The 24411-nt window shown below is 36.6% G+C and overlaps 1 protein-coding gene and 1 non-coding gene across 2 annotated transcripts; one reads left to right on the forward strand and one right to left on the reverse strand.

Annotated features, from left to right (window-relative positions):
• Positions 1–23616, reverse strand: SYPL1 (synaptophysin like 1). Its single transcript, XM_033088540.1, has 5 exons — positions 23428–23616; positions 8751–8875; positions 7289–7496; positions 2952–3137; positions 1–1435 (listed from the first exon to the last, which is right to left on the reverse strand). Exons 1-5 carry the CDS (start codon positions 23494–23496, stop codon positions 1301–1303), a joined length of 723 nt encoding a protein of 240 aa, XP_032944431.1. The 5' UTR covers positions 23497–23616; the 3' UTR covers positions 1–1300.
• LOC117012591 (small nucleolar RNA SNORD113/SNORD114 family) lies at positions 9013–9086 on the forward strand. The gene has a single exon (XR_004421196.1). It is a non-coding gene; the product is annotated as a small nucleolar RNA SNORD113/SNORD114 family (small nucleolar RNA).
• Positions 23617–24411: the final 795 nt, after the last annotated feature.

Here is a 24411-nt window from a genome sequence, read left to right on the forward strand (position 1 = left end):
TTTCTTTTAACTTCTTTATTAAGTTGGTTGCATAAAAGATATACAGTCTCATACTGACAATTCTTGTCATAAACAAAATCAACAAAAATAAGGCACTAGCAAGATGTGCTTCACATATGAACAATCATGTGGTTAAGAGTAGGATATCTGGCTCTGTACAACAAAAACATTAGAAAGCAAAATGTGAATAAGCCCTGCATTCAGAACATACCTAATGTGTATGCAAAGACAGTACACCCATAATAAAGCTACTTAGGCTCCTTGTTTATGATGCATAATTCCTTAATCCATTTGTGAAATAAGAATGAACGTTAAGAAACACGAAATCCGAATCTCATTTATTTTCACACTATCAATGCTCAACTCAAAATAGCAACTTCATTGAATCTTAAGTCTTAAATGTTTCAAAAGTAAAACGCAATCTTAATTTTTTTTAACTCTCTGAATACAGTCTGCAAAAAAAAAACGGTGGGTTATATTTTACTCTACTTGCAAGGACACTAGGTCTCAGCTGGCACTTAAGAGGTAAGACCAACAGAGGACAGCAAACAACTATTACTAAGAATAATGCCCATACATATCAAAAATCTAGTTGAACCATGTTCTTTCTACTGATATAGCAAGTCTACTAAACAACCAGCATAATGGAAGCTTACATCTCATGAGATGGAATTACTAAATTACCTATACATCTATCAGAAAATTTTAACCCCACTCCCCAAACAACTTTAGCACACCTATTAAGTACTGTAGGTCATTTAGAAAAACAGAAATAAAACATACACCCAGTCTTTGCCATTAAAAACTTTTCATAACATATAAACAATGTTCAGATATAAATTCTGAACTAAATGTTTTTTCTAAATATGACTTATGTAATCAAGGCTTTCTTTAAGACAGGTCTTAGGTATATGATCTGTACAAACTTACAGAAGTGTATATATTCCAAATACAGATTTTCTTCCTATTATATGACAATATAACTCTTTTCTGAGTGAAGATATATGTTAAGGCTTAAGGTGTAAACACTTTGGAAGGCAAACAACTTAGTGAAGAAATTATCATTCATTTAAAAATGTGCATCATCTTATAATAGGCCCCTGAATTTTCAAACTTACATGTGAGAATACATTTACATCTTCAATTTCCAGGAGAGGCACAGGCTTTATGTAAAAAAGCAGCAAAATTTTAAACCCACCAATTTACTGAAACTGCCATTACTTTTATTAGAAACAAATAATGCTTCTCAAGATGTTGGCAAAGTATAAACATGTTTCATACAGTGTACTTCTCCCTTTAGTTACATTCCGGTAGGAGGTGAAATACCTCCTTGGGTATGGGAAGCAGAAGTATTTGATGGGCTGTGTAAGCTGGTCTCCTTGTACACAAACCATGCATTTCCTCCCCAAAGTATCATATTCAGAAAGCCAAAGATCTAAGAAAGAGAAAAATAAAGAAGACAATCTAATATCTACTTAAATATTCTGGCGCATTTCAGTTTTTATTTAAACATTTAATATTTCCAGGAACTATACCATTATTTTGTTTCAAGTTTAAACTACATATGAAGTGGAATAAAAAGATTTTACATTTCAATGCCAAATTTGGATATATAATGACTTATTCACAATGAAATAAAGCTAAATGTCTAAATTTGTAACACATAAAATCATGACTAAAAGAAATCTTATTTTTACACGCTCATTATTACGAAAAAGATGGGATTAAATTTGAGAAAAGTAACTAAGACCCGCATTTTAAACTGCCTTGTATATCTTTTCCTATTTCCCTACTTCATCGCTCCACTACCTTTTTTCCTACTCCAATAGCTGCAGCCAGGAGAGAAAAGGAGTCAGAAGAACTTTATTTCACATCTTGCATTAGTCAACCTAAAAGAAACCAGTCTTCTCAAGTATAAATCTGACAAGACGAAAGTCTCAGAGATGAATAAACTGAAGCTACACTATCTTCACAGTTTTGTATAAGAAATATAAATATATTCTTCTAAGAACGATAGCAACAATAAAGAGCGGGGTAAGAAGCTTGAGAGTACTATCATATTACTGAAGGCCAAATTCCTGATAGCTCTGTGTATTTGCATACGATAACATTTCTGAAACTGTCCATCTCAGATATTTTCAACCTAAATGCAAAAAAAAGGTGACTTTTAAATTATAATTACAAAGTTGTAAAGCAAAAATTTGACCAAGTTGCTTTATAAGGTAGTGCTGACTTCATTCATGCACAGGAAAAATAACTTTCTTGAAAAGACACGAGACCTCCCTAAACATAGTATCCTCAGTATATTAATGTTATATATTTAATACGTTTATCTGTAGTTTGGTAAAATAGTGGACTAATAGATAATTTATATAGACCTGATTTTTTTTTGTTATTTAAGAAACCACAAAAGTATTATGGAAAGACTCAGAGAAAGTCAGATTAGAGAATGGGCTCTAAAGTCAGATCTGGTTCAAACCTTGGCTTGCCAACTTACTAGTTGAGTCAACTTAGGCAAATTACTACGAACTACATTTTGTCCTAATTGTAAAATGAAGATGATGATACCACTTCCCACATTCCTCTTAGGATTGTCAGATAACTTAACGTATGAGTGCAATGGCTTTAGTGTAACGCCTGGCATATAGTCTTAATAAATGTTAGCAACTACTATTAGTGTCTTCCAGGTAAAAGTCTGGACCAGTCGATTTTAATAAAAAGAAAAGACTCAATTACGATCTTGTTCAAACTTGTTTCCTAATTTTCTTAATAAATTTTTCTTCGTTGTTATAAAGGTAAAGACTATATGGTAACTAGGATTCTGACAGTGCAGTAAAAATAAAAACCAACATATTCATCTAGAGATTATTAAAAGCGATTGTTTTCTTAAATTACTAGTAAGGTTTTTCTAATAAGTGAAATAAAATATTTTATAAATACGGCATACGTACCACGGATACATTTAGGGATCCCATACTAGTCACAGAGCCAAAAGAACACGTCACCCCATGTTTACAAGGTGTGAGCTCCTGGATGATATTGTGACCTGTGGCTACTTTTATGTCCGTAAGAGCTTTGGCCCAGGCTGAAGTGCTCACCAGCCACAAGAAAGTGGCCACGAGAGTAACAACGAAGTCCTAGAGCAAAAAAAGTATGAGTTAATAATGAACAGTTAAATGACTCTGGGTGCTGAGCACACAATGTGACAGATAAATGATGTATTATAGAACTGTAAACTTGACACCTATGTAATTTTGCTAACCATTGTCACCCCAATAAATTTAATTAAAAAAATATCATTGACACCAAATAATAATAATAATAATAATAATAAACAGTTAATTTAAAAATACTAAATTTTAAATCCATGATGAAGGAATTGAGATCACACTGAACCCTATAGTACTAAGAAAGAGCCTTCATGGTATACTTTATTAAAAAAGCCAGGGTCAACACAGTAAACCTGCTGTTTAGTATTACTAGTTCAGTGATAATAAATAGCTATAATACTAAACAAGTCACAGTCATCTCTTTAGGAGTCAAAGATATTTACAATAGAAATCAAGGTTTTACACGGCCCTTTCCACAATCACACCTAAGCCATCCACTCCTGGGATTATACCTTAGATGCTGCTATCACGGATAACTGTATCCCTCCACAATCTCTATTTCAATCATCCCACTCCCCAATATCACTTCTCTTTCCAACTCCCTCCCTCTGGCACCCCAACCTCAAAAATCTGACCTTACCAGTTTTTTTTTTAACTGTCTCTCAACCTCACTTATTCTCTCATTTCTCTCATTTTATATTCTAAGGTTCTTCATTATAATCCCTCACATAATACTCTCAACTCCCTTACCTTTTTACTTTTTCATATTGTTCTGGCAAACTCTAACTTTAATTAAATCTAATTCTCTGCAATTCGGATAATAAATGGTGAAAGGCATACATCCAGCAAGACTTGTCTTTTTAAATTCATGACGAAGGAATTTTAAGAATGTTCATTATAAGAACAAAAGAAGTCTCTGATATCTTATCACTAATTTTCTACTAAAGTCTTTTCTACTTATTACATGTCCAAGAATAGAACTGTTTTTTATTATTTTAGATAGTTTCTTATTGAACTAGTAAGATGAAGGAAAAAAAATTATTCTCCTTTATTCTAATGGGAAACTAAAATTCTGTCAACTAGTATTGTTACAAAGATCTAAAGAACACATTTTTAAGGTATGCATTTGTATAATATAAAGTCCCACTTTGCTTGGTCCTCCTTTAAATTAATGACCAACGTGGGAAAAGTGTAAAATTTGTATCTTTTAATGTTATGTATTGCATTTGGGTATAATCAAGGTTATGAGTCTGTACACAACTGCAGAAAAACTGTCCAAGCTCAGAAATGGTTCTGGAGCTTACCACTGAAGTGTTTTGTTTTTAAAATAAATCTAATTGGTTTTTAAATTACTTTTGCCAATGAGCTTTTCTTTTAGTTCTTTATTTAGGATAAACACCAGTGACCACTTATGAGATATAGAAACTGTGCTATATATAGCTTGTCTACCTATTTGAATAAATATCTTGAATAAATATCTTGTGATTTCAGAACCAAAAAACATGATTAATTCTACAAACATGGAGGTATTTGCATTTTGCACTTGAGCTCTCTCCACTGTTACTGGTCCTCTTAAAAAAAAAAAAAGTAAATCAAAGAGAAAAGGACAGAAACATAGCTTAAATTTTTGCACTGAGGGAGTACTCTCCTTTTTGCTCTTGTACTCCGCTATACTTTTTTGCTGCAGTAGACATTTTCTGAACACTTGCTAGAAATACAATGCTTTTTGGAGAGCTGATAGATAGTATGAGGTTGTCACATGTTAAACAAGTTCTCTCTGGGCTAAAGTTCATAGCTTTGACCAATGTATGTCAAATCCTCTTAATTTTCAGGTTTCTTCCTTCCAAATTCTTAACATACTGCTTTTTTCTGATTATTCTCTTTAAATCTACTTTGCTTAAGAAAGGACATTCTTGTATTCCAAATGCAGGTTCTTTTCTGAAAATGATGCAGAGGGTAGCCTTAGGGAGAAGGGGAAACATGGACCTCTGAAGACAGCTTTTGTCCTACTCAGGACTCTAGGTAACTGCACTGGCGCACACCCGGAGTTCTGCACTGCGGAACCTGCAGTGGCCAATGGCAGCTCTGCTCCTACCAATAATCAAACTATGATTCATAACAGAGTTTTAAGATAGGTACTTCTAATTATCCACATGACCTAGGACCCTTAAGCTCCTGCTAGTTACCACAAAAAAGTGGTACAGTTACTTACAAAAGAAACGAAAGTTGATTTAAAATATCAAAATTGCAATGTTCCTAGAAATACCTTACCAGACAACTGAGAACACTGCAAAAATAAAAGCATGTCCTCAGTAACAAATAGTACTTTAAACAAAATCTGTATCATATTTGCTATACTTAAAAATTTGGGTTATCTCAAGAAAACTTTTTATATTTTATATTTATATGGTTAAATTAAAGGCAGAATTCAAAATTTAATTTAGAAGCTGGACTTTTACAGAAAAGTGTCCATTATATATTACAGCAATAAAAAAAACCACTTAAACTAATTCTGGATTCTCTCTCTGAATGACCACTAATTGATCACTCTTGAGGTGGAAAATCACTTTTGACTTTCTGAATAATGCAACTATATCAATTTTATAGTTTTATTAGACAAGAAAAACCCTCTACAAAAAATAGATTTGACGGTTGCTTTTTAAAAAAAAGTGTGGTAATTTTAAAGCTTACTAAATAAAATGAGAAATAAAAAGCTCACTAAATTTAACTTAAAAATTTGTTGATATAATGACAAAATGGTAAGAAATGTCTTCATTTAGAATTTATAAATTAACTTTTACAAAATATAGTATCTGATCATCACAGTTCCTTTTAAAATAAGGCTTGAAAAGTCTGCAGAAGTTATAGATTCCTAATGTCACTTCTGTTGATTAAGCATTGAAAATTAAATAGTTAATGTCTGTTGTTTTGAAAGGCACCTAACAACCAAGAAATATTTTACAAAAACGTCAGGATTAAAAATCTCTTCTCAAAGAAACGAAATATGAAGACAAAAGACTTCTATTTCTTACTTACCATTTGCATTCTTATGATCCATGCAGCAAAATTAAAAATAAATAAGTAAATATATAAAACCTGTTATCTTACTTGCTAATTTTTTCACACTTAAATAGCCTTCCCTTTAAAGTAATTTCATAAATAATTAGCATATATCAGTATTTTCTCAAGATAATAAATGATCAGTATCCCCAAAACACCCCTGTTGTCCCTTCAAGTCAGTAAGACTACCGCTGACTCTGTCCTTCTTTTGTGGTAGAGGGAGGTCCATCTTCAAACCAGGACTTATCTTTGGATCTGCTGCCAAGAATCCCGGGCAGATTCTACTAACTAAATATCAGAAATTATTTTTATTTCAGCCAAAAGGTGTAAGAATTCAAATCCAAATCCTTTGTTGCCATCTCTAAGTTTCAAAAATAGCTCATGAACGGTTCTATTGCTGAAATCTATAATTGTTATAGAATTATCTGGGTCAGATTTTAAACTAAAAGAAAGTGAAGACCAGGAGTTAGCAAACTTTTCCTGGAAAGGGCCAAATGTAAATATTTGTGATATTTGTCACAAATAACTCTGCCCCTACAGCATGAAAGCAGTCTTAGACAATACGAAAATGATTAGGTATGGCTGCCTTCCCAAAAAACTTTATTTAAAAAATTAAAGAATGAATTAGATTTGGCCTATGGGCTATAGTTTGCTGATTCCTGATATAGACTACTCAGCTCAATAAGACAATGCAGAGGTACAAAGTGGGCCTTTGAGAAAAGAGGAAAAAGGTAAGAAGTAGAAACACAAGTTATGAGACTACCAGCATGGTCAGTAATTCCTCAAATCAAAGGCATGAATTAATTTCTACTTAAGTTCTCTGCTACTTGCAACCTACTACAGTCTATCACATATTTGAGTTTTTCCCAGGTTAAAATAGTTAGAAACAAACCTCTGCACTCCCTAGAGTGCAGAAAAATGCTGCAAATAGGCTAAAAGAATTGGCTTAAACATGACAACAGGACAAGGCTCAACCTCATGGCAAACACAGGTCACAATATATTGAACTGGCTTATGCTAAGAATTTTTATTTCCAGTGTATGAAAATCTACATTTAACTTCAAATATAATGTACACTTATACAAATTATTTTTTATAAAAAGAAAGTGATTACTTACAACCATGGTAAGTTTGCGACTATCCCGATACAGGTTTGTGTAACCAACATAGAGCAGAAGAGCAGCAATGCAGTACAGGAAGATAAAAACTGCAAACGTCACGTAGAATTGCGCAGAAGAAGAGTAATCCCCAATAAGGACTTGAGTTTTCCAATCTATACCACACACATTTACATCTGGTAATGCCTTAAACGATGCTTCATTCAACCTATTAAAAAAAGGCTCAAATCAATTTATGAATTACGTGGACTCTCTCAAAAGAGACATACAGGCAGAATACTGAAATGACATTTCAAAAAATACTCCCCAAATATATTAAAAACATTTTCCTTTTGGGAAAAAAAATGGGGAAATTCAAATATTTGAGTAAATTTAAAATTTCCTAAGACATATACATAAATTATACCTGGTAACTGATTTGTGATAGATTGAATATAGACTGAATTAAACACTTTCAAGCCCAGATACTATCTTCCTGCAATAAAAATTTAGCAAATTAAGAGGGCCGATAAAAAATAGTTTACAATTTGAGACCTGATAATCCATTCTAGGAGACAGTCTGTGACTAGCACCACAAGCGCAATTATGATGATTCACATTTTAACCCTGGATTAATTAGCTGCTAACTTCACATTGTCTTTCATTTTCCCTATCCATAAATCACACGAGCATTTATCACTACGATGCAGTAACAGTTCCTTGTATTGGAACTTTGTAGAAGGGGTGGGAGATGGAAGCAGTGATACCAAGCACTACCTATCTGACATATCTTTAATGTGTAAGATTTTACTTAATCATCAAAACAACCTTAAAAGGTAGTATTTCCAATTTACTGAACAGAAAAATTGAGTCCTAGAGAGGTCAAGGAAGTAGTAAGTGGAAGATTCATACCCTGGCTTAAACATAGGACACATTCAATAAATACTAAAGTCAAACAGAAAAATTGACAAAAATATTCATTTTAGTTTGAATATTTTGTTTGAGAGTAAAAAAAATAAAGTTTTATGCTAGTGAAAGAAGCACAGGAACTCTTCATATAAATACATGTCCTAAAACTATATAAAGAATACTACTATTTAGTAATGGCAAACACATGAGAAATTTGGATTTTTCATAAATTGCATTTGCTCCCACATCATGGCTTCTCACACTACGGTGATGGAGCAGCCTCTGTATTGTTTTCAAAATTTCTAACCCACTGTGGGATGACAGAATAAAGATGTCAAATAAAAGTTTCTAAATGCTTACTCTCATTTTCTATCCTTATTTCATCACAGACCAGGAAAACAGTTTGTAGACAGACACTGGTCTATGTATGAGTCTGAGTAGCAGTTATCACCATTTACAAATGAGGATGCAATTTAAAATTTTCTAACCCCCAAAATTAATAAATTCCTGGAAATTTTAATGGCTCATTATGAAAGTAAAAAGAGTTGTTAAACCATAAAAACAAGTAACTCACCTGAACGGATAACCAAAGGAAGCTGTAATCGTTTTATTGTCATGACTTTCTTTAGGACAACCCACTAGAATTTCTGTTTTGCCCTTAAAACCTCCACAGGTGGCAAAAGCAAAGATAGAAGCAATCTACACAAAGTGAAACCAAAAAAAGGGAAGAAGTATTACTATACCCAAAACATGCGCTCTTAAAACCTTAAATATTGGTTATTAAAAACTGGCTCACTAACTATAGAAATATATAATGCTATAGAAAATATACATTCTTGACCAATGATGTGAATGGAAAGCATCTGAATAAAAATTATGATCAATCACTGTTTGAACCACTGAGGTCCACTGCAAAAAAAAAAAGACATATATATGTATATATATATGTATATATAAATTCTTAATTACAAATTAAACATAGATGGTGAAAAACATTTAAAGCTTACTTGCAACTCTCAACAAATGTGGTTTTATTTGCCCTTGAATACAGAAATTAGTATACCAGCAAATATAAAAATTCATTTGCTCACAGTACCTACAAAACATTAGCATGAAACTCAGAGGAAGTCTTATTTATTACTATTAAAATCAAAAGAGGTGAATTGGAGGAATTTTTATTTAAAACACAAGAGTAACTGTAAAGCCAAAAGATGCTATTTCATGAGCTTAGCAAAGGCCTCATTGAGGGTACTCCAGGTCTCAAAAAGTAGTTGGAAATTTGTTTTTCTGATCAGGCAACATGTTTAAGAAAATGTAATGATGCTCTCTCAAATGCTATCCATAACAGGAAAAAACTGGACACATCCTAAATGTTGCCAGGGAACCAAATAAACTATAATTTATTCATACAATATAATTCATTCATATAATTCATTCATACAAGCATTATGCAGTCATTACAATGTTAGGGACTATCCAATGATACAGAAAAACGTTCATTAAATATAAAGTTTGTTTAAACAATCCATTGTGTATGTGTCTACATCTATGCATTCACACACAACAAAAACTAGAAAGGTTTTGCATCAACATTTTAACAGTGGTCACCTGTGAACAGAAGACAAAAGATAATTCCTTTTTCTATTTATATATTATATATTTTCTACAAAAAAAAAAAAAAACACAAAATAAACCAACCCAGATACGGTGTAGTGACCAAGAGATCAATCCTTCAGCAAATGCTGATGGCTCTACTTAAAAATGTATTTGGATCAAATATATGGTGATGGAAGGAGAACTGACTCTGGGTGGTGAACACACAATGGGATTTATAGATGATGTATTACAGAATTGTACACCTGAAATCTACGTAATTTTACTAACAATTGTCACCCCAATAAATTAAAAAAAAAAAAAAGTATTTGGAATCGTGCTCACTTCTCACCAGCACCATCACAACATCCTGACCTAAAGCACCATTACCTCTTGCCTGAATTATACATTAACAGCCTTCTAATCGGATTCTCCTGTTTCTGTCCTTGCCCCTGCTTCAATCTATTATCAATGTATCAGCCAGGCTCTTCTTTTTAAAATATAAGGCAGAAAATTTTATCCTCTGTTCAAAAGTCTCCAATATCTTCTGAGTACTCTCTGAATAGAAACCAAAGGTCATACCATGGTCTTCAAGATCCCTTTATTTCTGACCTCATGTTGCTACTTTTTCCTTCCAAATCTCTTTACACAAAATGGTCTCCTTGGTATTCCTTAAAGACACTGGATAAACTCCTCTTTCAGAACCTTCGCAATGGCTATTCCCTCTTCCTGGAATAAAGTAGCCTACCCTTATCCATAGTTTCAGTTACCCATGATCCGGAAATATTAACTGGAAAATTCCAGAAATAAGCAATTCATAAATTTTAAATTGCATGGCATCTGAGTAGTGGGACGAAATCTCGAGCCGTCTCACTCCGCCTGGGATGTGAATCCCACCTCTCTGTTCAGGGTGTCTTCACTGTGTCCACTACCCACTCATTAGTCATCACACACCTGAGTCACTCGCCTCACATCATCTCATCACACAGACACTGCATCATTTCACAGCACCGCAAGAACGGTGAGCACAGTACAATAGATTTCGAGAGAGACCATATTCACGTAACTTTTACTATAGTATACTGTCATAATTGTTTTATTAGTTATTGTTGTTAATCTCTTACTGTGCCTAATTTATAAATTAAACCTTATCATAGGTATATACGTGTAAGAAAAAACAGCATTTATAAGGTTCAATACTATCTGTGTTTTCAGGCATCCACTGTGGGTCCTGGATTGTATCCCTGTGAACGGGAAACTACTGCACTGCTTCACTTCCGACTTCACAGCTCCCTGTTACAACATGGCCTGACCACAGAGGCCTTTCCTTAACCACAGCACATTGAGTACCAGTGTCCCCAACCCCACACTACCTATATTCCCTATATCCTGCTCTATTTTTCCTCCATTGTAACTACCATTGTCTGACAGTATTATTTGTCTTGTTTTTCCCTAGAATGCAAACTCAAAGAGGTCAGGGACTTTGTTTTGCTCAAGGTCACGCATATCCAGCAAATAGATAAAATTCAATGCAGGTCTGATATCAAAGCCTATACTGCTGAACAGTGTTACAATGCTGCCCGTGGACTAACCCAGGGCCTTGAATCCAGCCATAATCAGGATCATAACTATCAAGGGATATTTTGTCCATGAAGAAGAGATACATGAAACGCAATCTGGTTACAGATATGAAGAGTCTGAGATAATGTCCAGCACATAGTTTGGAGTTTTCAGTTAAGAGTTAATAACAGTGATGACTTCAAAAAAAGAGTTAATAGGTTAAGACAGAAGAATGGATACTCTCTCAGCATGAATGTGCAAAGATACGCAGAGTGAAAACAGAAGGCCAGGAAATAAATCTTGGGTGTGTACCCACATTTAAGATTAGAAAAAAGCAGCAGAATATACAAATTAAACCAATGGAACAGAAGAGTTCAGAAACAGATTTGTGTGTATAGACAAATTATATCTCAGAGTTAGCACTGCAGATAGCCAAAGAAAGGAATGTGGTGGTTTTAAAGCCATGTCTACAAATTCTTTGATACTCCTCCCCTCAAGAGGTGGAGCTTAGTTTTCCACCCATTAAGTGTAGACAAGACATACTGACTACTTCTACTGAATAGAACACGGTAGAAGAAATGGAATGTTGTTTCTGAGAGTAGGTAATAAAGAGATTACAACCTCAGCCTTCCTTTCTCACTCTCTTGAGCCATTGGCTCTGGGGGAAGCCAGCTGCCACGTTGGGAGGATAACTCAGGCAACTTATAGAGACTCCCGTGGTGAGGAGCCCAGTACTATTAGAAAGCATGTGAGTGACCTTGGAAGTGGAAGGTCTGAGGCTCGCCAACAGCCATGTGAGCGAGCTGGAGGGCGTGGGGTGACTGCAGCCTCATGGGAGACCCTCAGCCAGAACCACTCAGCTAAAGTGCAGTCAGAAACTGTGAGATAATAAATGTCTATTATTTTACATGCTAAGCGTGGGGCAATTTGTTATGTAATAATAGATAATACAAGAAAGGACTGTTCAATAAATGGTTCAGATGAACTAAATATTTAAATGTAAAAAAGTGAATCTTTAAAAATTAATTTAAAGAAAATATAAAACAAAATCAGTGACCATAGAGAAGGGAAGAATCTCTAACATTTTTTTAAAAAACCACAAACCATAAGAGATTGTTAAATTCAATTACAGAAAGAATTTTAAAATCAAAAGTCAGCTTTTGAATGTAAAACAAGCTAAAATTAGGTGAAAGTATTTGCAATAATGTCACAAAGGATTAGTGTCTACTATTAGGTTGGTGCAAAAGTAATTACAGTTTAAAAGGTTAAAAACAATTGCAAGAACTGCAATTATTTTTGCACCAACCTAATAGTATATTATCTAAGAGAAACTCTTGCTCATGTGTCCTGCAGGACGGACACTACCATGTTCATTGTGACATTGTTTACAGTATCAAAATATGGGGAGGGAGGAAGCAATGGGAAAATGGATAAAATATAGTGGTATATATTCACAATGGGAAGTTACATAGCAATAAAGATATATGAACTACAGCTACTCATGTCAACATGGATTAATCATAGAAACCTAATGCTGAGTGAAAAGAAGTTACCTAAGACTACATCGAGTATCATGTAGTCTTTTCAAAACTCTGTTTACTTGTCTATTATCACTCCTGCCACTACTTTTGTTCAGACCCTCACCATTCTTCACTGTGACTAATCCAACACTCTTCCTCCCATTTCTAATTTCATTCCCATCACCATTCATCTTCTATAGTGTGGGTTCTAAAGCTGCAGTGTCCAGTAAGGTAGTCACAAGTAACACGGCTATTGAGTACTTTAAAAATGGATAGTCTGAATTGAGGTGGCTGTAAGTGTAAAACATGCAATGGATTACAAAAACTGCATGAAAAAAATGTAAAATATCTCATCAATAATTGTTTGTATTGATTACTTGTTGAAGCAATATTTTGGATGTGTTGGATTAAGTAAAATGTATTATTAAAATTAATCTCACCTGTTTCTTTTCATTTTTTTAGTGTGGCTAGTAGAACACTTAAAATTACTATTTTGCTTGCATTTGTAGTTTGTATTGTGTTTCTATTGGACAGAGCTACTTTAGTGATGTCACACTGATCTGAAATAAAAATTTGGTTATATCACCCCCGTTTAAAGACATTTCCTCAATGGCTTCCTTAGGTCTGGCTTTCCAGACCTAAATTTAAGAAAAAAAACCCTAAACTTCTTAATTTGGCATTCAACTTTGTCTTTCTAGATTTGTGTGCACTATACTCCCTACCACGTACTGTGCGACTGTTCCACCCTGTACTACCTACTGTTCCTGAAACACACCACGTATTTATGTCTTGGACGTATAGTTTCTTCTGCCAGGAATTGCCTCACCTCCCACCCCCATTTTCTAACAAGCTCATCCATTAATACCCTACCCATTCCTTGTGGCAGAACTGTTCTGTCTCCTGGGCTGCCACAGACTTGGGTCATTAATTCTATCATAGGCATTTTCCTTGTGTATCTTGCTTTGTTTAAAACAAACAAACGAAAAACCTCAAAACAAAAATAAAATCGAGGGCCGGCCCGGTGGCTCAGGCGGTTGGAGCTCCTTGCTCCTAACTCCGAAGGCTGCTGGTTCAATTCCCACATGGGCCAGTGGGCTCTCAACCACAAGGTTGCCAGTTCAATTCCTCGACTCCCGCGAGGGATGGTGGGCAGCGCCCCCTACAACTAAGACTGAAAGAACAACAACTTGAAGCTGAACGGCACCCTCCACAACTAAGACTGAAAGGACAACAACTGGACTTGGAAAAAAGTCCTGGAAGTACACACTGTTCCCCAATAAAGTCCTGTTCCCCCTCCCCAATAAAAAATCTTAAAAATAAATAAATAAAATCTAGTTTCCCACTTAATATAAAAATTAGTAAACAAATGGCATACTGTACTTTAGCTTATTGCTTTTTGAGCACTATGCCTTTGTCTTTGCACTTGGCAAAGGATTTTTAGTGCCTAATTATCAGGCCTGGCACATACCAAATTTGCACTAAGTAACTGTTTAATTAAAGAAAAAAATCAGTTTCCAATAATCTACAAATAAAACCATATTTTAAGTTTTATATAACCATCATTTAAAAGCTGCCTTTTTGTTATGATAAATAAATGTCATGTTTGTGATTCTGGTCTTTACTTACGAAAAAAAGGACAAGGACACACTTTTACTAAATGGAGTACAAAACAGTCTGAAGGTAAATTATCCAATCATCTCACCTCTCCCATTCTACTACTCCTTTGATTTAGATTAGTAGTTATATACTGGTAGCCCATGGGTGAAACCTGGCCTGCAGATATATTTGTGCGGCCTTCCCAGTATTCATAAAAACGTGAATGTTATCAATATTTTATTATCAGCATACTGTACATAAAAATTTGGATTTCCTGCTTTTCCTGAGTGGGTGTGGGGAAACTGAAGATTTGGCAACATCGGGCCCATATTCTCAGAAAGCAACAATCACATGGAATTGAGTGACATCACACTTAAGTTAGGGCACATGCTTGCCAGATTGTCACCTCTCTCTAGTGTCTCAACAACGTCAGGATGTGTGTTAGGGTTTACAAGTTAACAATGAACTTATAATATTTTCTTCTGACAGCTTGTTTCAGTCATTTACTTTATGAGGGCGGTTCCCATGAGCTCTTCCGTGTGTACTCCCCGTCTAAAATGAGGAGTACTGGAATGCTAATTTATGTTTCTTGTCATTTGTGAAATTCATTTTCCATCCCTCTCTATCCCATGAAGAATGACTGAAACTGCTGACATGAAAGTCTTATCTATAGAGTAACAGTAAGAATCCAGGGACAGAATGACAACAAGCTTCTCTTCAGATCAAAAAGGCTCCATATTCATTATGACAGCCTCAACGTGGCAAACAGTTCCATTTATCTCCTTGTCTACCAGACCCATCCCAGAGACTCGGCAGATCCCTCACTAATTAAGAGATCTGTAACTCTGGGGTTAACATTAAAGCCTGGTTCTTCAGAACACTCTTCTCCAAAACAGACTGCAGAACTCAGTTAACTGGTATACAAGAAGAAAATATTTGACCTTCTTTTTATATCTCCTTTTAGACCTACACAAAGAATCAAAGCTTCATTGAAATGAATATACCACTGAAACCAATACTGGACGTGCATTTCAGAGAATCACGTGTCAGTACAGTAAGCGGGTGTCCTGAAGGTTAAGGGGAGTCCCACCACATGGAAGCACAATGACATCTTCACCTCTTCTTTCACTTGTAGTGTTCAGGTGCTACAGCGAAAATGTGCCTGGCCAAGTGACTTTATGGAATAAATTATCTACTCTTAAATAAAATTTCACAAAATAGACCAGTGGCTTAAAAACGTCTTCACAGAAAACTAGACCGATAATACAAAAACTCACAGCCAAAACAGAAGCATTAATACCCTTATGAGCTATATTCATCAGCCACATTACAAGGTAAAAAGACTAATCAGATCACACAAAGGGGAAGGGGAATTAGGTATTATCAGAAGAGTATCTGAGGTAAAATTTAAAAATATGAATGAAATTTACCCTCAATGTATAATATGCCCTAAGATACTGACACAGTAAAATATGTATCTAAGTTATGTAGATGCATATTGGAGCTCTGTGCATAGAATTTTATACTGATAGGGATTCATGATTGTTAAAAAAGTCTGACGCCCTCTAGTATTTTCAATGAGTTATTTATCCTACAGCCAGTGTCCCCGTCTTCACTCCTATTCCTAGACCCTGCGCAGCTCAGAGGGTTCTACTGGGAACACTGGTACTCATCTAATTTATGGGTGTCTCTTAACATGTTTCCAGGTGCAGGATCCTCACTGCTATTTGGTTTCATTATTAATCTGACATCATCTACTTAAATTTCTTTCTGTCCAAGGTTTAGCCTAGGAAAAAGATATTATAAGATAGTTTAGGAAAATGAAATATATAATTGAAATCTTCAGAAACAAAGTATACTGTGCATAAGTGTTTATGTGCAAAACCAAATGTATGCTTTTACTAAATCAAGTCATCATTTAGTATTTAACATGAACTATCACATCATGTTTGCCTTTATAATCAATAAGATTAGAGCCTAGAGCCAAGGTATTTGTTTTTGAGTCAAAGTCTGAAGCATTTAGTAAACATATTTATTTTTAAAAACATTTTGTTATTGATGCTAACATTTCAGTTTATTTCCACTGAGCAGTGAAGCCAGTTACCAGTGCTTCAGTTTCACTCTTCTACCATCTCCCATATATAGCTTAAATCTCCCTCTGCTAAAATACAATCACAGCAAGTTCTAAATAGTACAGCTCCTGCTAGTACAGTTCCACAATCCTTAAGAATGTGGATCAGGCAAGTAAACTTGAATTCCTGCTGAAATAAACAGCTAGAAGTTTTTTGCTAACTCTTAATAATTATATCTTGAAAACACCTACGTCACCTTTATTAAATAATTGTTAACCCGAGTATGGTACTAGAAATCTCCAAGGAAACTATCCTTATTTTAAAATCATTTCAGACTATTCTATTATTTTTATGTCTTTTGGAGTGAATCAATATCCTTATTGTTGAGCTGGCTGGCTGTCTTAAAGTGAGTCTGTCATTTGTTGCCAGTCCTGTAATTTGAGCTTTTAAGTGAAAATTTTCTTCATGTGTTTTAGGATATTTGATGTAGGCTCAACTTGAAAATTGGTTTTATAGTCATTTCCTTGTCTGGTAGTTTTACGGCTGTTTCTACCTGGCCTTCTGAGTCACCTAGCCCACAAACACATCTTAGGATGGGACCCCCAAATTACCAACACATGAAAATAATATTTATCAGAAATCCAGACCTTAAGTGGGCAGGTAGATTGATTCAGGTCTTAGTTCAGAGGCCATATCTCTTTCTACTTCTTTCAATACTCAGCTCTATATAAGTCATAAATCCAGACAACAGGTTAAAATCTTTTTCCAGATTTCCCAGAGCTGGGAACCGTCCTTCTCCCAACCATATTTTCTGTCCCATTCCTGGTCCCCAATGACGTCACCTTATATGACAACAATTCTCAACGTGTGGTCTGTGGACCCCTGGGAGTACCCAAGACTTTCAGGGAATCTATAAAGTCAAAAATATTTTCATAATTTTTTTTTAACTTTTTGTTTTTTAATTTTATTGGGGAATACTGGGGAACAGTGTGCTTCTCCAGGGCCCTTCAGCTCCAAGTCGTTGTCCGTCAATCTAGGGTGCAGCTCAGCTCCAAGTCCCGTTGCTGTTTTCAAGCTTTAGTTGCAGGGGGCGCAGCCCACCACCCCATGTGGGAATTGAACCGGCAACCTTGCTGTTGAGAGCTCGCGCTCTAACCAACTGAGCCATCCGGCCGCCATTGTAATATTATTAACACATTATTTGTCTTTTACACTATGTTGACATTTGCACTGATTTGAGCAAAAGCATTGGTGGGCGAAACTGCTGGGCTTTAGTAAGAATCAGCAATAACACCAAACTGTCAAGCACTTCCGGTTAAAAACTAAAACCCGTTTCACTTAAGAATGCCTTTGATGAAACAGTAAAAATTATTATTTTATTAAATCCTGACACCTGAGTCTTAATATTCTGTGATGAAATAGGATGTACAAATAAAAACTTTCACTGCATACCAAAATACAGTGGTTGTCTCCAGGGAAAGCATTTAAACAATTGAATTATACGCTGAACTAGTCACTTTTTTTCTGGAACACCAATTTTACTTGTATGAATAAGTCACAAAATACAGTTATTTAGACTTGGATATTTGACAGATACTTTTCTCAAAAACAAATGAAGTGAGCCTTTCACATAAGAAAAACTGGTAGGATTTGTTGCCACTGATGTAATTCAAGCTTTTAAATGATTTATTTTAAAATAAATGTTTTAAAAATGTAGCTTAAATTTTCCAATATGGTAAATATAGATATACAATCCACATAAACAAAAGCTCCTTGAAGTTCTCAATATTTAAGAGCATAAAGGAGTGCTGAGACCAAAGTGTTAGAACCATTGTATGAGAGTATCGGCCCTGTTATCTTTTACATGTTTTTCCTTTCATATTTTATCAGAGATTGCTATTTGTATGTGTGTGTGTGTGTGTGTGTATCTGTATGTGTTTGTGTGTTCTGAAAGCACTCACAACACATATTTTGTCTATGAAAATTGTATCTGATCCACCCCATGAAAGTGAGAGGATTCCAGGTAGAAACAAACAAAGCAAAGGCATAGGGGTGTTGTCTATAAGCCTATTAACAAGCGTTAAGTGTATAGAAGAGTCCTGGCAGGCACAAAATGCTGTTTGAAATCCTTTTCCTCTTTCCCTAATAGGGGGAAAAAAATGAACACAAACGGCAGGGATTCCTAAAAAGTAGTCTGTGCTTACAGGCTGATAGCCTAAAAATGTAAAAACTAAGCAAATCGATGAGACAAACATCAGTCTACATATGCCCCATCACTCACACTCTGTAGTACAATTTTTATTATCTGGGATGTTCCTCTGTGCTATATTGTAAACCACAAAATTAGGATAAAACATGGTCCCTGTTTGCAGAAATCTTGAGATCTACTTGGGATGACTAAACTTTAAGTATTTTACGTAAACTAATATATTTCTCAAAATTTGTGGTTTAAAGAAATTGATATATGTAATGCTCAAAGACTTACAGGTTTTCTTAATTTTTTTTACACTAATTTTCCTGAATAATAATTTACTCCAAAGTAATGTTTTTAAAATCAGAAAAAACTTCAAACTTGATAAATGAATCAAGACCCTAACTGTTTTTAACTCAAGATCTTATAAACATGCATCTAACAAACAAGAAAAAAATTACTTCAGATACCTTGTTTTGTTTTTTATGCTTGAAATTTTGGTGACCTTTCCAACAATTTATTAAAAGACCAATTAGAAACATAAAAGTAAATTATCAAAACGACTAAGAACAGACAGTTAAGAGTCCTTGATGTTGTAACAATCATAGGATATTGGGTAAATTGCTTAAATTTCTCTAAACTGCAGTATCTTCGAGACGATAACCCTCACAGGTTTTAAAGAGGATTAAATGAGAAAAATACAGGTAAAGACCTAGCACATATAATGTATTTAATAAATATCTCTTGTTAACAGAGGATAAACGTGGCCAGCAGACAAAATTATTCAGAGATGGTTAATAATTCTAAAATTCAACTTAATTAGTCTGTAATTCCTTATATACTCCCTAAACAGTATCTCTTCCATAATTTTGTGTGTGGAATCAGAAAAGCATTATTACTCAGATTCAGTGTCTACTCAATGCAAGATAGCAACATGAAAGCCCAAAACATAGTGTTCGATATTAAAAGGCAATAAAATCATTTTAATGAAAAACTGTGATCTAAATAGTAGCGATAACTGACTATAGAGAACCAAATTAAAATTTACCAGAGAAATATTAAATACTTTAAAAAGCTGCTTTGGTAAAATTCATCCTTGACTTTTACTTCCGTGTTCAACTCCTACACGTGGGTCATCTACTCTTATGTAAATTTTATATTGTCACCTTGATAGGTGACACCTTGATGAGGCTGCTAAAGGCAGGAAAACATGCAGACAAATGAAAAGCATACAATACATCGTTTCTAAGGTTTAAAATATCTAACAGAGAATTTAGTAATCTTGAAGGACCAGGAGACACGTCAGTCAGTCATATAGTGCTGAATTCTTCCTGCCCTCTGGGTCTAGTCTTCTACAAACACAGGATCTCGGTCCTGAAGAACCAACTAAGAACTGTTCAAGTACATTATCATTGACATACCTATATACTAACTTAATCATTCCAATAGCGCTGTGAAGCACTGATATTCCCATATAAACGCAACAAAAATTCAACCTTTACTGAATTACATAAAGAGAACTAAAGCAGTGCCACTGCTAGGCACTGTATGTAACTAGGGGCTAGGAATAGATTTTTAAAAATATTACACACACACACACACACACACACACAATACGGTGGCTGCAATTTAGAAGCAACATAAAAATGCTTCTGCTTCAGCAACTGTATTTTTATTCTGTCAATAAATATTTACTGGGCATCTTGCCTTCATGTCTGTGAGGCATTCAGATTTGTAATCCATTGCAAGTTACATGTTATCAGGTTATATCTCTTAGTCTAACATCGAGAGCCTTGCTAGAGATAAAATTCCTACAATGGGCCTTTCTCCCCTAGAACCTTCTTTTATCACTCATCCCCTCTGCCTGTTTTTAACCTCTAACGATTCTATTCATAAGTCTCTTCTCTACAGCCCACAAATGGGTTACCACCAAAGTTCTCCCATTTTCAACCAAGTAATGGCTTACTCTCACTGTCTTCACTTTCTTACATCTGTTTAGCCTACCACCACCCGGTTTCTGATTTTACTGAAACTGACCTTATTAAAACCACCAATAGCCTCTTAATTACCAAAACCAAAGTATGCATTTTAGTCCTCATTTTACTTAACCTCTCTTGCATCTGATACTGCTGAGTACTCTTTTCTTGAAATTCTAATAGCGACACCAAGGTGTTTTTTCTCTCCCTATTATAAACCACTCCTCTTTGCTGGCAGTTATCTGTTGAATCTACCCAGCCCACATTTATCTTTTAAATTCTAGATCCATATATCTAAATGCCTATATACCTCCACTTATATCATCTAAAAAGACAAACTCAATACATCCAAAACACTATCTACCCTCCACTAAAAATTTGCTTCTTCTCCTTAGTGATCTATCTTTGACAGAGCTGTCACTACCAACCGTCAGAAATACAGCAGCCATGCTGGAGTCCTCCCTCTTCTTCAAATATATTCTAATTTCTAAACCTCTCGTCTCTATTACAACTGCAATTAATTTTAGGCCTTCATAATTTCTCAAGCAACAAGGCTCCCTTCAATTATGACCTAATCCATCCCCTACACTGCTGACAAAACGCAATATTTTAAAGGCAAATCTAATCATATCATTCACTTGTTAAAACCCTCGAATGAGTGAGTCCTCACCCTATGGTAGGAATTCTGGGTTTAAATGGAAGCTCTCCAATAAATTACCCAAAATTCTGTACCCAGCACATAAGCATTTTCCTAAGGAAAGGGCCCAGAGGGTTTAAAACCATAAAAACCACTGGCCCATAGAATGAACTCCGAACTACAGAGGGTGCCAAAAAAATGTATATACATTTTAAGAAAGGTAAAAACTGTATTAAAATTTAATACTCAATATATACCGATAACTATACATTTTTTGGGCCAAATTCTACAAGTTCTCAAATAGGGCTATGCTGCTTCAACTTTTCACACCACCGAACGTAAGATTCCCTTTGCCTGGCAAGCCACTCCCCAGTCAACAAATACTCATCTTTCAAATGTTCTTTCATCTATGAAATCCTCCCTAGTTCCTCTAAGCAACTGATTTCTCCTTCCTTTCCCCTACTACACTTTGCCTCTATCTTCATTATAGTATTCATCATATGCATTTTCATATTTGTTTTCTATCTTTCTTAATAGTTCATGAGGAAAAGACCATGTTTTATTCATGTTTGTATGCTAGTGCTTACTTAGCTCTCCACCTGTATAGAATACATACTCAAATATTAGATGAATATTCATATCATTAACAATTAATCTTTTATCAAATGATTCTTCTGTGCAATAAGTTGTTTAAACAGTATTTTCTTAAAAAGATTATTCAAAATATATGGAACCTACAATCACTAGTAAATGTATCATTATTTTAAAATAGTAACAAAAAAGTTAAGTCTATGTCTTTTTTTAAAAAAGACAATTATCAACTGCCTCTTCGTTTAAGTGAAAATTTAAATTATAAATTTAATTGTAATCCTAAGTGAGATTAAATCTACTAGGTATAAAACTTTTTAACTTTTACATTAAAGAAAATTTCTCTCCTGTAATTTTACATACTCATAATTTTCAGTTTTCAGAAAACAAGTGAAATTTTGAGCGAAAGGTAGGAAACTATGTAGGTAGGAGATCAGATTGAGTACCCATTAGAGAATTTGCGTTTGCGTTGCTTTAAAAAACATCCTGGGTGGGTTATTTAAAACAGGAAATAGTAAGTTCTTACTCTTCACCACCATATCACTAAAATATAAAGAGTACGAATGTAAATTTAGCTCGCTATAAAAACAACTGGCCTGCACACGCTGGACGGAGGCCAGCTGCCTATTAATGAGGCCCTGAAAATCAACACTAAAATATGTACTAGGCCATGAAGTCTGAAGAAAATCTGCAGTGCCTGGTGTGAATACACTAACTCCTCCAAGTGACTGATCATTGCCAAGGTCGAATTAATAAGTCTCCTTCGATGTTAATGATTGAGTGTTCCCAGGAAAGGACTGAAAGCTGGCTGCAGGTTGTTGCTTGGAAATACCTAAAACAAAAGTGCTGGCGATTCCTCGCGTGTGTTTCAGTGGATCCGCCTGACCAGATCACCCCTCCCCTCGCCACCATCCCCGCCCGCTACCCTGACCCCCAGTTGATTTTTCCCCATTTTTAGCTTGGAGCCAATCTTAAAAGCAAATGAAGAAGTGAATGCTCGTCAAATCACTCGGAAAAGGCACAACCAGCTTTCGAGGGAGCGGCCTCGAGTCGGCACAAGACAGAAAAGCTCGGGCGGGCCCTTGCCACACCACGCGCCGGCCGGGGCGCGACTCGGGCCCTCCTGGTTTCGGTTAGACCGCAACAGGAAGTTTTCTCTTCACTTGCGGGGAGCGGTGAAGCCAAAGAGAAATCTGAACTCCCACCGGGGCACCGAGAGGTGAGCTTCGGTGTGGGAGGGCGGCTCCGCCTGCGACCCGGCGGCGGAGGGACTAGTGATTCAACGCCGACCGCGGCGTCCTCGCCCCGCGCAGGCCCAGGCCGCGGCCTCTCGTGCCCTCCCTGCCCACCCCGTCCCGTCCCGTCCGGGGGAAAGCGACAACCTCGGGGCCCGCGCGAGCCCGGCCGCGCCCCCGCTTCCGGGGCTCCCGGCTCCCTCGCCGAGGGCGCTGGCCGGGCCGGAGAACGAGCCGGCGCTGCGTCGCGATTTCCGGCCTCGCCGGTGCGGGCTGCACTCACCCACTCGAGGACCTTGATGAAGCCGAGCGGCTCCTTGAGCGGGTTGAGGTTGAGCTGGAAGGAGGACATCCTCTGAGGGAAGGAGGGAGAGACAATCAGGACAGCGGGGCGGAGGAGGAGGGGGACCGACGAGACCGTGCAGCCCAGCGGCGTGGAAGGGCAGGAGGGGCGGGCTTCGGGAGGCGGGTCCCGGAGGCCGCGGGGCGGGGCGGCGGCGGTTGAGCCGCCTGCCCAAGCGTTGGGGCGGAGACGGAAAGGAGCCGCCACGGGAGGCGAGGGGTGAACAGGGGGTGGGAAGGGGAGGAGGCTCCCCAGGCCGCACCTGGCCAAGACGGCTAATCCTCTGGCGAAACAAATATACATTGGACGCCATGCTTCGTGCACCGCTCCCCCTTCCCTGAAGTCCAGCCCTCGGCGCCCCGTCTCCTCCCACGCATGCGCGCGCCCACCTCCGCGTCTGCGCAGTGAAGATCGGTGCCCAGCGCAAACCCCACGCTCAGGGGGTTGGTTTGGCTCCCACGGGACGGGGCAACTACCCTATTCCACCGGCTTCTGTTCACAAGTCTCAATTTTTAGATAGATTTGTGCAATATTGATACAGGTGAAGCCGCGTTTCAAGGCTGTTGGAGGCCTTTTATTAAAATGGTGGAGAGTTATTGCACAACAACGGATTTTGGACAACCACGATGTAGGTATTTCAGTAGCGTGTTTCACCAGTCTTACGGAAATTAAAGTTATTGTCAGTTATCATTGGAGTCAGGGCTGAAGGATGTAGAAGAAAGGTTATACATAATGGAAAAAGGCTTGTCCCGACAGCCTCCGCCTGATCCCCCACCCATCTTTCCTACCCTTTTTTTTAGGGGAGGTAGTATTGGGGAACTGTGTGTTTCTCCAGGGCCCATCAGCTCCAAGTCATCCTTCAATCTAGTTGTGGAGGGCGCAGCTCAGCTCTAAGTCCAGTCGCCATTTTCAATTTTTAGTTGC

The sequence above is a fragment of the Rhinolophus ferrumequinum genome, chromosome 20 (assembly GCF_004115265.2).
Source record: "Rhinolophus ferrumequinum isolate MPI-CBG mRhiFer1 chromosome 20, mRhiFer1_v1.p, whole genome shotgun sequence".
Taxonomy (NCBI): Eukaryota; Metazoa; Chordata; class Mammalia; order Chiroptera; family Rhinolophidae; genus Rhinolophus; species Rhinolophus ferrumequinum.